At 37.3% G+C, this 14,278-nt stretch overlaps 1 protein-coding gene across 5 annotated transcripts in view; it reads right to left on the reverse strand.

The window, feature by feature from the left end:
- Positions 1 to 14,278, reverse strand: part of USP8 (ubiquitin specific peptidase 8) — a 101,177-nt gene that overhangs the window by 39,933 nt on the left and 46,966 nt on the right. For all 5 annotated transcript variants that reach the window (XM_081229598.1, XM_081229599.1, XM_081229600.1 and 2 more), the window contains 2 exons: positions 7,585 to 7,754; positions 3,533 to 3,677 (listed from right to left, as the gene is read on the reverse strand). In XM_081229598.1, coding sequence (XP_081085724.1) covers positions 3,533 to 3,677; positions 7,585 to 7,688 — 249 coding nt within the window. In that variant the 5' untranslated portion in view covers positions 7,689 to 7,754. The remainder of the gene's footprint in view (positions 1 to 3,532; positions 3,678 to 7,584; positions 7,755 to 14,278) is intronic.

Below are 14,278 nucleotides of genomic sequence, written 5' to 3' on the forward strand. Positions count from 1 at the left end.
ACTGTACCTAGACTTTGCTATACTAATATTTTCAATATATTTGCCTTCTCCCCCTTTTCAAATAACCCTGAAAAAATTGTTCATAAACTAATTTTTTTCAACGAGTAAACAATAATGTAATGTGTTTTCTACTAGTGAGTTTGCTAAATTAAAAAGTCTTATCTAAATCTTAGTGTAAAACAAGTGAAAAATGTAAGTTTCTGAAGAAGGCTGGTCACATTACATCCTGTCACTTACTGATTTAAAGGGTAAAAACCAGAAAATATGTAGTTACTAAATTTAACACTTCACATACTTAAAATGCACTGGAGACATTGAGCTAAATAAAATAAAACAAAAAACAGTTCTAAGACAGAAGCAGACGTGGTACCCTGGACAGAGCAAATGGAAACAGTCCCTTTACTAATATCAGGAACTGAACATCTACAGCATATGAAGTAACAGCCTGGGTTACTTGAGCCTTTGCAGGGAGTTTCCTAACCCGAACAACTCCTGCCACTTTCAACTAGATACTCTCTTTGGAAATCCAATAGATACTCTGTGGAAATGGAAAAATTTCTTACTGATTAAAATTTACTCCCAACCTTCTCAAGTTAAAAAAAAAGGTAGCTACAAAACCACTCCCAATCTTGCCACAGAAAAAAAGTAACAAGTTAGAAAAATAAAGCAAAAATTAAATAAGTACATAAAAAATTGGCCCTACCACAACAGACAAAAAAGGAAACATCAAAACTTCCGAAGTTCTCCAAATTCGCAAATCTTTCAAAAATATTTATTTCAGTAAATACTTTTACACTTCTTTTTAAGCAGTATCTTTTTTTAATTTTATTTCTGACAGGGTTCAGATTTATGGGTTTTTTTCAGATTTATGTTTTAATAAATAAAATATACATTTACAATAGTAATAAGCAGAATAATTGCCACCATTCATTCACCCATTCAATATTTATAGAATACTTATAGTATGACAGGAACGATAATACAAGACTTATCTTCGATTCTTATAGCAACCCACCAAGAAGGTCCTCTTCAGAGATGAACGTACTGGGGTCTCAGGAAAGATGAAGTAAGAGAGCCCAAAGTGAGAGAGCACATTCCCAACCCAGGTCTACTCTTCCCCAGTCTGTGATGTTTTTGTCATGCCACCAGGGTCTTCCAGCACTGGGTTTCTCTTTATTATCTCATAAATAAGCCAAACTTTTAGTTGTGGGTAGTCCTTCATATCCCATAGATCATGTATATAGCAGAGTAGCTTTTTTTTTTTTTGCGGTACGTGGGCCTCTCACTGTTGTGGCCTCTCCCGTTGTGGAACACAGGCTCCGGACGCGCAGGCTCAGCGGCCATGGCTCACGGGCCCAGCCATTCCGCAGCATGTGGGATCTTCCCAGACCGGGGCATGAACCCGCGTCCCCTGAATCAGCAGGCGGACTCTCAACCACTGCGCCACCAGGGAAGCCCCTAGCAGAGTAGCTTTTATTCAATTTTATGTTGGGCAGAAACAACATGACTCAAAAGACTCTCTGAGTAAAATGACCATTATATCGTTGTTTTCTGAAACCTTCCAGTGGGGTTAGGAAAAATATCAGTGATGACAGAAAGTATTAAACACATGAACCGTATCCTGGCTCTAAGCAGTATCTTTTTAACAGATACTGTAAAAACCATCAAAGAGTGAGCAAGAGAAGCCTCTGTCTCTATCTGCAGATAAGCATGTCCAAGAATGTTCCAAGGGCAGGACCAACCCAGCCATTTGTAGACAGGAAGATGAATCTCCAAATGCAAGGAGCTACCTTTCCAAAGCTAGATCTAAAACCCCATAAAGATTATCAGCATAATTTTGCTGGTGAGAAGAAACACCAGCAATCATTTGTCACCATTAAATAAAACAGTAAAGTTATCCCATAACCAACAACCAAAAGAAATTTTATTAGTCCCACTGCTGTGGACAAAAAAAGGTTATTTTGAAGAATAAGAGAACTTTTTCTTTTTTTCACTTCTATAAGTCAATTTAAATGAGGCAGGAAGGTCCCACATGTCGTGGAGCAACTAAGCCCGTGCGCCACAACTACTGAGCCTGCGCTCTAGAGCCCGTGAGCCACAACTACTGAGCCCACACGCCACAACTCCTGAGCCTGCACGCTAGAGCGCATGCTCCGCAACAAGAGAAGCCACCACAATGAGAAGCCTGAGCACTGCAACGAAGAGTAGCCTGCGCTCACCGCAACTAGAGAAAGCCCATGCACAGCAATGAAGACCCAACGCAGCCAAAAATAAATAAATAAAACAAATTAAAAAAAAAATTTAAATGAGGCAAGACAATTCTGCCAAAAGTGAACTAAATAAAAATCTTAATATTAATTCAAGAATGGCTTGTCTTGGACTTCCCTGGCAGTCCAGTGGTTAAGACTCCATCCACACTTCCAACGCAGTGGGCATGGGTTTGATCCCTGGTCAGGGAACCAAGATCCCACATGCCACATGCCGTGGCCAAAAAAATAAAAGAATGGCTTGTCTACCAGGTAAGAAATCTATAAGCAGTATTTTGCTACTATTCTCTAGTAGCAAGATCATTCCTAGGTAAAGGTGGAACCACCAACACAATATTATTCCCATTTCTTTAACCCACTCTCTATTTTCTTCTTTTGTTTCTGATGTAATAAAAATGCAACCATCTTCTCTAGCAACACTTATCCTAGTCATCAGTTCTCTTTACCCAGTTACACCTCTCCCATCCTCCCTCCCTCCTCACGCTTCAGCAAATTGGAAGAAAGGCACCTGGCTCAAAAGATTAAAAGCAGGGGGCTTCCCTGGTGGCGCAGTGGTTGAGAGTCCGCCTGCCGATGCAGGGGACACGGGTTCGTGCCCTGGTCTGGGAAGATCCCACATGCCGCGGAGCCGCTAGGCCCGTGAGCCATGGCCGCTGAGCCTGTGCGTCCGGAGCCTGTGCTCCGCAACGGGAGAGGCCACAACAGTGAGAGGCCCATGTACCGCAAAAAAGAAAAAAAAAAAGAAAAAGATTAAAAGCAAAAAGTAATAAATAGATAAAAATGATTATCTAAATTAAATAGATTAATCAACATTAATTTTGCAAACTGAGATCTTTAATATGGCTATAATGTCAATTAAATATAAAAAGCTGTCACATAAAAACAAGTGACTAAACCTTGACCCTTGAAAAAGTACAACTATAGTTATATTTTTCTTATTGAATGCATGAGTAAACTGAATCCTTCTATTTGACCTGGCAGTGATTTATTACAACAGAAGACTAATCATGAGTCTGTATGTTGCTATAAACCTGTACTAATCCAAAGCAAATTAAGTATGTGTATATAGTGTGAGTGTAACCATACATATACACATATATTGCAAATAATGAAACGAAATCTTTAGTTTGCTTTTTCTATCTGCAGAAGTTTAAACTTGCTGCTACATAATGTCTAAATTTCAGTATTATTTTAAAATTTTAGAGATCAATAGCTCCACTGTGTAAAAATAACTTAGCAAATAAAAACATAGAAATAAAAGGTACCTGCTGTTGCTTGAAATCAGGCCTTTTTTTGATAAGATTATAAACAGTCACATATTTCATATATAGCACATAGGCCCTTTCCTCATCACGATCTAATCTGCTTTCTTCAGCGGTCTTGAAGATCTTCAGGGCACTCTGTACATAACTTAAAATTAGAGAAAAAGTAATTAAAACACTTGACATCTGGGGGAAAAAAGTCATGTATAAAGTCCACAGAGAATCTCAATAAAATACATTTCATAATTTAGGTTGCACTACTTCAGAATTATACAAAGTTAGATATAAGTTTGGATGCAACATGAAAATTTCCCTTATACTACAATTAAATACTTATGTTTCATTAATAGTTGTTTGTATGTCACCAAACTGTACAAAATGCATTCTAAATCCAGTTTTAAAAGATTTGCTACAATAGATAATCCTGAGGCAAGTGGTCCTTCGGCATCCATATAATAGTCATACTCTATAATTAAAGAACATAGCTGCATACTACTTGTACTGAAGTAGGGGAGCTAAAATATTTATTATTTTTATGTTAAAACAAATACTTTTCAATTCTCCTTACTCCTTTCTAACCATGATGTAAAATTCTCCCCACCTAAAAACTCAAGAAACTAGGGACAGGAAAGGGGACATGAGTTCAATCTTTTAGAGTTTTCTATACAATGGCTGAACTGCACTCTGATTCACTGGCCCTGAAAAGAGAAGAGATTTAAAGTCTAAAAACATGTCATCTTAAAATTCCACTTCAGTAAAATAATTTGAGGGGTCTACGGCATTCATTTATTTTTTCTTTAAATAAATTTATTTATTTATTTATGGCTGCATTGGGTCTTCATTGCTGCGCGTGGGCTTTTCTCTAGTTGCAGAGAGCGCGGGCTACTCTTTGTTGCAGTGCGCTGGCTTCTCATTGTGGTGGCTTCTCTTGTTGTGGAGCATGGGCTCTAGGTGCGTGGGGTTCAGTAGTTGTGGCACGCGGGCTCAGTAGTTGTGGCTCACGGGCTCTAGAGCGCAGGCTCAGTTGTTGTGGTGCACGGGCTTAGTTGCCCCATGGCATGTGGAATCTTTCTGGACCAGGGCTCGAACCCATGTCCCCTGCATTGGCAGGCAGATTCTTAACCACTGTGCCACCAGGGAAGTCCACTACAGCATTCATTCTAAGGACATTTTCCTGGTTTAAGAGTCTTCAGAAAGCAAATTAATAAAACATACATTTCTGCAAGAGGAATTCATTTACTTAGGACTAAAGTTTTGGCAACTAAGTTGTAGTGCCAATGCTAATACACAATATGCTTTATCAATAACTTATTTCTATAAATCAGTGCATCTTGTTTTCTATATTTTTCAAACTGTGCCCTACGATTGAGACATGGATTAGTGATGAAGTTGGTTAGGCCAAGGAACTAGAACACCACACAAAGGAACAGGGCCAAACTGGTCTTTAAGACCAAAGGCGGTCCTACACAAGGACAATTTCAGTCAGTGTGCATGCCCTGCTAAGCATGGCATCAAAGTCCCAGGATAGAGGTAAGTCAAACCAAAGCTAGTACGGAGATTCTCTAAGAGTTTAGGAGTGGGTACAACAGTTCTTAGGTTTTTCCTAATTCCTTTCATTATGATGCATGTATATCTCATGGGCCCATATGTAGCAGACCCAGCTGAGATGGCTGCAATGTCACTGTGAGTCCAGTGAACCAGCCAAATATCCTAAAAGGATTCTAGCATTCTCTAGAACAGTGCTACACGTTGTGGTGGTAGATTTAGGCCAACATACCACTTCCTGTGGGATCAGGGTAGTCCTAGAGCTAAACCAGACATTGCTAAAACAGATTTATCTGTTTTAAGATTAGATGAAGCTCTCTGAGAAAGCTTCAAGGTGGTTTTACCCTTCTCACTATTTTCTATTTGAAAATCATTCAAAGTGAGTTAAACAGCGCTACTTTCTCTATCACCCCATCAACATTACCAACTAAGCTCAAGAAGTAGGCCAATCCCTCTCTTACTCTTCCTATCCCTTCCCCACCCAAAGATCTCTCTCTCTCTTTTTTTTTTTTTTTGCGGTACGCGGGCCTCTCACTGTTGTGGCCTCTCCTGCTGTGGAGCACAGACTCGAGACGCGCAGGCCCAGCGGCCATGGCTCACGGGCCCAGCCACTCCGCGGCATGTGGGATCTTCTCGGACTGGGGCACGAACCCGTGTCCCCTACATCGGCAGGCGGACTCTCAACCACTGTGCCACCAGGGAAGCCTCAAAGATCTTTTTAAAAGCCCATTTTATACTTAGTAATGTTTAAGAATATTAGTTCTTTCTGAGATTTTCTTTCCTGACCTTCTTTAAAGTTCTTACTACTCTCCTGTCTTCATCCTTAATGTTTTATTTCCTTCCCATCTTGCTTATTTCCTCTAGAAAATGACTCATAAAGATGTTTCTGTGCAAACACAGGTTTAAGATGCCTCTTCACAAGTTCATTTGGGATCATACATATCATTTTTTAGAGCCTCACATTTATCTCCAGCCACAGAACACCTGTTTTCCCCGATTTCTAAAATCTGCTTACCTCAAGTGTAGGGTGTAAGGCTGGCTAGACCCACCTTTCTTTCTGAAACTCTTACTCCCAGCTCTATAATAATATAGTTATATATCTCTAAATCTTCTCCTTTGTTGGTCAAAATAAATTCAGAGGAAAAGTTCCCCTATCGTCTCCTGTCACTCCTTAACAGAGATAAAACTATCAACAAGTTAACAATTTTAGTGATATCCCATTTTTAGCAAAATAACTTCCAGTAAATATCAAAATAGCTGGACCTCTCCATCTCTATTATATTTTATCTCAGGACAAATTCTGCAACTGTTATCAGGAAAGTATCACCTCTAGCCTCTACCTCAACATGTAGTCTACCCCAACATAGATAGACTACGTGCCCTCAAAATAAAAATACATAAAATAAATCATTAGGGGACTTTCCTGGTGGTGCAGAGACTCCGTGCTCCCAATGCAGAGGGCCTGGGTTTGATCCCTGGTTAGGGAACTAGATTCCACATGCACGCCACAACAAAGATCCCACGTGCCGCAACTATGACCCGGCGCAGCCAAATAAATAAATAATAAAACAAACAAGACTTAAAAAAAAAAAAAAAGAAAGAGGATATATAAGAATCCGCCTGCCATTGCAGGGGACATGGGTTTGATCCCTGGTCCAGGAACATGCCACATGCCGTGGAGCAACTAAGCCCATGCACCACAACTACTGAGCCTGCACTCTAGAGCCCGTGAGCCACAACTACTGAGCCTGCGCGCCGCAACTACTGAAGCCCACGTGCCTAGAGCCTGTGCTCCACAAAAAGTGCACCACAACAAAGGGCAGCCCCCATTCGCCGCAACTAGAGAAAGCCGGTGTGCAGCAATGAAGACCCAATGCAGCCATAAATAAGTAAAATAAATTTTTAAAAAATCGTTAGGTTAAAAGTTCATGTCAAATTGGTAAAAATTAAATACTTTGCTGAATACTGCATAAAAAATACGTATCTCTTTTTTAATCAAAGACTATGCTAGAACTAGATCTTATATGTGAAATACACAAGGATAAAAATGATCTTTAATTAAGAAGTACTTTTACACTGTTTTAGGAAAAGACATTAACTGTGGCTGAATGAGCTTTGTAGAATCCTTGCAGTCTTCATCTCTTAAACTTATGATGTAACATACTGTCCAGAAAACAGATAATATGCTTATTAGCAGAATATATATGTATTCTGCCAAGATAAAATTAAGAACTTCTCTAACTCATTTAATAAAATGGAAATGAACTAAAAGTTAACAGCTATCCCCCACTTTTCAAAAGTTCACTTTACACCACTTTGCTTTTACAGAACACCTAAGTACCTTTTTCACTAATCGAAAGAAATGCAGAGGCAATTTTTGCTTTCATGAAAAAAGTTAATTGTTTCCTCACTTTATGTCATTTTGGCTTACAAAAGGCTTCATAGGAACACTCTACTTTTGAATAGTGGGGGATACCTGTATATGACTCAAATTAGCAAAGTATACATACTTCCTAGTGCTTATTTTCTCTGGTTTAACTTCTGTCTTCTTATTGAGGTCTTTTAGTGAAGAACTGAGGTAGAGTTCTTTAGGAACTGAAGCCACAGCAGGCATGATGAATAATCTTTACTTCTCCACTTTTCACAATGGATGGTGTACTTCATTAAAAGTAGTTCTTTTCTGAAACAAAATGAACACAAATAATCCCATTAGTTTTCCTCATTAACAATAAAACAAGTGAGCAGTTTAAAAAACAAACTAACCTCCCAAACTGTGTCCTTTGCTAACAGAGTTAATTTTCCATTATCTTGAATATTTATTTTTGGAGTTCAATATACAGGGTATCAATAAACAATCTACTTTCCTCTCCAAATTTTCATTAATGAAATGAATTACTGTTTGTATCATTTTGCATTAAGTATTAGGAATCTTTCCTGTCAAAGGAACAGAATAATAAAAGCTTTTATATTTTTCTTCTGTTAAATCTGCATTAACGTATAGTTTACAAACAGAAGGAAGTTTCATTTAGAAATATTTCTCATCAGTTTACAAAAAGAAACAAGTTGAGGGGAGGGGTAGCCAGGGCACATTATATGAAGCTGGGGATGTATGAACATGTTTCTGGTAGAATACACCCAAATACTTTGGTTTACTTTGAAAAGGTCTTTAATGTTTCATGACATTCTTTGTTTTCTCATCTGCTCTGGGAGATTCTGACTGGGAAGATGGAGGTAGTAAAAAAAAATGAAGAAGAAGAAAGGCTAGGTATGTAACAATTAAGTTGTGTGTGTGTGTGTACCTGTGCAGGGATGCATATAGATGGGGCAGATCAGGGGAGCACACTAAATGGGAATCTTGGCAAGATCATAAGTGTCACCAAATGAAAACTTCAGGAACCCAAGTAAATTTATACAAGGTCTTCAGTTGTAAAGAACTAATTACAATTTGAATAAATAGCTGCATTAATACATTTAAGAGATTACAACTTTTTTTGATACAGCCACTATGGAAAACAGTATGGCGGTTCCTCAGAAAACTAAAAATAGAATTACCATATGATCCAGCAATCCCACTCCTGGGAATATACCCGGTCAAAACTATAATACAAAAAGAAACATACACCCTTATGTTCATAGTAGCACTATTCACAAGAGTCAAAACATGGAAACAACCTAAATGTCCATCGACAGATGAACGGATAAAGATGTGGTAACATATATACAACGGAATACTCAGCCATAAAAAAGAACAAAGTGATGCCATTTGCAGCAACATAGATGCAACTATTATCATACTAAGTGAACTAAGTCAGAAAGAGAAAGACAAATACCATATGATATCACTTATATGTGCAATCTAAAATATGGCACAAAGGAACCTATCAACAAAACAGAAACAGACTCACAGACACAGAGAACAGACTTGTGGTTGCCAAGGGGGAGTGGGGTAGGGAGAGGGATGGACTAGGAATTTGGGGCTGGTAGATGCAAACTATTATATTTTGAATGGATAACAACAAGGTCCTAATGTATAGCACAGGGAACTATATTCAATATCCTGTGATAAACCATAATGGAAAAGAATATAAAAGAAGAATGTATGTATGCATAAAATTGAGTCACTTTGCTGTACAGCAGAGACTGGCACAACACTCTAAATCATCTATACTTCAATTTAAAGAAAAGAGAGATTACAACTTTTTTTCTATCACTTATTTCCACTACCTTACTGCTCTTCATTCTATCAGTTCACTATTATTAGACGAATGGACATCAATGAACACTGAATCCTAAAATGCTGAGTAAGGTACAACCTTAGGGGTGAAACGGCTTCTGTTCACCTATGTGAAACTCCAAAAGCACCCCAATTTGCTTTGATTCTTGTCACATTTTATATTAAATATTAATACTTTCTCATTTCTTGATTAGGTATATAATCCATCAACAATGCACCACCAAAACAGCTAAGAGCATCCATTAAAGAATATGATAGGGATCCCTGGATTTCCTCATACTTATACAGATAACAGTATTGAGTGTCTTACCTTGTAAAAAAACATTATGTTACACGTTAAAGACACGAAGGATACATAAGAAGCGGTCCCTGACCTTCCAGGATAAACAGTTTAACAAGAGAACATTCCCTACTCCCCCATGCTCACCACCTCCTCAACCCCTGCTTATCCCCCTAAAGCTGAGTGAAAAAGCAGGAATACATATAATGTGACACCATTTGTAAGAAGTTTTAAAACAAACTAAACTGAGCAATATATTGCTTAAGGATACAAATCAGATAAATTTATAAAGGCAGGAAATGGTAAATATAAAATTCTATTTCTGGAGAGGTAGAAGATACAATAAGGGAGGCACACACAAAGAGCTTCAGCGATATGTAAGGTTTTATTTCTCAAGGTGGGTGGTATGTTCACAGATGCTCACAGATGACTGTTTTGTTTTATGTATTTATTAAAGTATAACTGATGTACAACATTATATGTTACAGGTGTACAATATAGTGATTCACAATTTTTAAAGGTTATATTCCATTTATAGTTATTACAAAATATTGGCTATATTCCCTGTTGTACAATATATCCTTGTAGCTTATTTTACATATAATAGTTTGTACAGATGATCATTTTATTATCAGGCTTTTATAACATAAAATAATACATAATGTACTTAATGTATTTCATTAAAAATTTTTAAAGAAAGCAATTATATTATATAACAATGCAAATATGAATAAAAATATCCAATTGTCTACAAATATGAAAAGAATACCCAGAGAGATGTAAAAGTTAGGAAGTTATGGTTGAAACAAGCAAACATAAAATATATGTTTTTAAATACTCATTAAGAAAAAAACAGATTTGGAATATTTTTAGAGCCTAGTATATATAACCTCGTTGAGCACAGCTTCCATACAGTGGTGTGAGTGGAAGCAAGAGCACAAGCATTAAGGAATAAAGAAATGGAAGTAGACTGTAGATAACTTAAAAAAAATTGGCAATGAAAAAGAAAATGATGGGATAGAGTGGTGCTTCAGGAACATGATTTCTACTGAAACATAAGAAGCAACAGTTGAGAAACAATACTTTTGACTAAGGGAAAGCACAGTAAGGCCAAGAAACTAACTTTTCAGGAAGATGCTTAAGAAAACTTGAGTCCTTACTGATGCCACAACAGACACCATGGTGGCAGAGGGCAGGGGATGCTGGAGCTTGGACTATTAAGGAGGGCTAAAGGACAGTAAGATAATAGTAACAAGAGTTATCCCTGACTTTTCTGCCCCCACCTAGCTCAGCTAGGATCTTAAGCTTACTCAACCACGAAAAGCCAACATATGCTCCCCTGATATAGGCTAGCTCTTGAAATGTCATTTCCAAAAAGCCCAATGATTTTTTACTGGCAACACTAAATGTACTAAGATAAGGATTAACGCCAGAGTTAGGCAGAGTGACCTCGTACCAGTCTGACAGTATCTGTTTTTCCTACTCTATCCTTTACCTGCGTCTTAAGTATTAGCCGTCTTACCACAGGACATATATTCAAAAAGTCAGGTAGAGTCTATTTTGTTGATTCATGACAATTAGGTTTCTTGGTTGGGAAAAGAAAGCTATTTATTTGAACCCTCTAAAATGAAGGTCTAGAATATGTCTCAGTCAAATCTTTTTCTCATCATTACCTTTAAAGCTTGGATCTTTAAAAGACAAAAGAATATAAAAACTATATATGCTACCTAGGCAACTTAAAATAATAAATCATTAGCTATTTCAAAGTTAAATTCCATTCAAACATTCACAGGCATCCTACTGTACAGAAGACACTGTGCTCCCAGGAACTCAAAAGTTAGATGTGATCCATTTCCTCACAAAGTTTAAAAAACTACTGTGAAAGAGAAAGTTGTAAGCAGTGTTAATACAACATGTATTATATCAAACTATAAAGAGTTACAAATAATGTACAATAAGAAAAATTAACAAGATCAAGTATGACTAGAGGGATCTTGGGAGGCATCATGGAAGAGACAGCATTTCTGTGAGTCTTGGTGAGAGAAGGCTTTTGATAGAGGTGAGAAAGAGTATAAGGAAAAAATCAAAAAAGTAAAGAACATCTTTAGGAACTAGCTAGTATACAGAATGAACAAGGATTTGCTAGGCAGTAAGGTCTGAAAAATAGTCTAGGAACAGATAAATGGAAGGCTGTGAATGTCACATTAAAGCATTTACTTTGTTTTCTAAAGGTAACAGAGAACCAGAGCAGGATTCTAAGAACAGAGTTATATGATCTAAACTAACAGTACAAGGTTAGGCTTTAAAAGACTGGAGATAAGGAAGACATTAGTTACCCATAATGATCCTAAGGAAAGATGATGAAGGTCGGAACTAGGGCAGTAGAGATGGAATGGAGGAGGCAGACAGATACTAGAGACACTGCGAAGGTAGAATGACAGGATGCCGACTGAGTGACAACCGATCAGACACACCAATGGAAACTACAGGGATAAGATTATGATGACAACAAAGTTTTTAATGAGGGTTTCCAGGAAAAAGATTGTGCTTTTTTAAAGTTACTTTTTCTGTCCTTATTTGATTTTTGAGAACAGCTGAAATAAAGAACTTGCTCTGATAATGTCATCAAAGGACCACAGTTGTTTCCATTTTCCTTCATTAAATTATACCTTATGCTGTCAAATAAGATGTCTGGTGTTAAAAATACTTCCAGCATTGTCTTAATTGCTATTTTAGCCTCTACAATCACATATACTTCTGCAGAAGTCAAAGCACAAGGTAAAGGGTATTTTTCCCTAATCATGTGAGAAAGCAAAGAATACATATCCAACTTAAATGTATGTAAACTTTAATGTATTAAATTTTTGATAAGTCACTCTGCTGCACTTTGCCATTAAAGAAATTTCAAAAGAGACTGCCATAAAATAACTTAAGGCCAGAATGACTGAATGGATTTACAATTTCCTTATTTTGGTTGCAACAGTAAAAACAAACCCACCGATACTTATACAGGAATGATCAATAACTACAGAACTCAAATAATTTTAAAATCTACTTGTTTAGCTCTAGAACTAAATACAATATATAACCCACTAAAACTATGTTATACTTCAAAAAGGACTGTAAGTACAAAAACTAAAATAACTAAGTATATGTAAGAAAAAGTTCTCCTAAAAAATTTTTTTTAAGATGTGTAAACCTGATAAAGATTTAAGAACAACAGCTTAATCAAACAGCAATGCTCCAAAAATGAAATACAGGCACTGCTGAAAATGAGCTGACAATAGGGAGAAAATGGAAGGCATATATACCCCTCTCTCTCTCTTTCTGACATTTTTCTGATCCTTCCAAAGAAAGGAGTAGAGACTGGACGACCTGAACCAGAGTGATGACTAAAAAGCAAAAAAGTAAAGACTGATGTTTGTTGTCATTCAAACTGGTCCTGATATCTTAACTAGGGCCTTACACCAGCCACCGCCAAGGTTGCTGGCAACACTGAAAGGAAAGCAGTTTGTCTTTGTTGGCCATCCATCATCTCATCTCACCCCATCTCTGGCCTTCAGATAGCAAGAGTATTCACTACATCATCTGACTATCTTAAATTTCATATAATCCATTCTATACTCATTCTAGTTAAAATGCCAAGACAAGTAAGTACTGATGAAATAATCTGCTTTAAAGCAATCCTAAAGTTAAGGCTCAACCCTTTTAAGAATTAATCACTGCTAAAAAAAACCTCTAGTATTTTCTGAGTATCTACTATGAGTCTAGTGACAATAGCAGTGTTTTTTAAAAATCCCTTTAGAAGGTCACAATCACCATTAAAAAAACAAAAACAAAAAAAAACCTGAAGAGAAAATATCAGAGCATGTCACACATAGTAAGGTTAAAACTGTTTCATGAAACTTTAGTTTTGGCTGTGTACCTGTGTATGCACATATAGAACACTGGGTATAAATGTGAAATGTCTATAGGTTACAACTGAAAGTGTAAAAGTCCTGCAGAGCAATGCTACTCCAAGTGTGCTCCACAGACCAGTGCTGGTTGAGGAACTGTTGGTTACCAGTCTGTGATAAAATAAGCTTATAACAGAATGTAAACCTATTAGGCGCACTGAATTTTTCATAGCAGCAAAACTTTCTTTACAAAGAAAGCAATGTACTGATTATATTCTAGCACAAGCTGCAAGACTGTAAGAGATTGGCTACTTTGAGTAACACTGCTCTAGGGAGACAGAGTATCACAGGGCTTCTGATCACAAATACCTTAGTCTGTTTATCAAGACCAAATTAATACTCATTAAATAATAAGCCAACAATTAATTCCTACACTGTACATTAATATGTGACTCCAGTCATTGGGAAGTCAAAAGGAGGGAAAAATTCACTATAACTTGGGGCGAGGGGGGAGCTTCATCCAGTCCAGAGTGTACTCTTTTGTGCTGATCCCTCGTCCTGCAAAAACCAACTTAAGTTCCACCTCTTCCATCCTTGATGGTCCCAGCTCTTGGAGTTTATTTCTTTTTTTTAATATATGTATAAATTTATTTATTTTATTTTTGGCTGCATTGGGTCTTCGTTGCTGTGCGCGGGCTTTCTTTAGTCGCGGCAAGCGGGGGCTACTCTTGGTTGAGGTGCGAGGGCTTCTTATCATGGAGGCTACTCTTGTTGCGGAGCACGGGCTCTAGACG

This window comes from Mesoplodon bidens (assembly GCF_964165515.1).
Source record: "Mesoplodon bidens genome assembly, chromosome: 3".
NCBI classification, from domain to species: Eukaryota; Metazoa; Chordata; class Mammalia; order Artiodactyla; family Ziphiidae; genus Mesoplodon; species Mesoplodon bidens.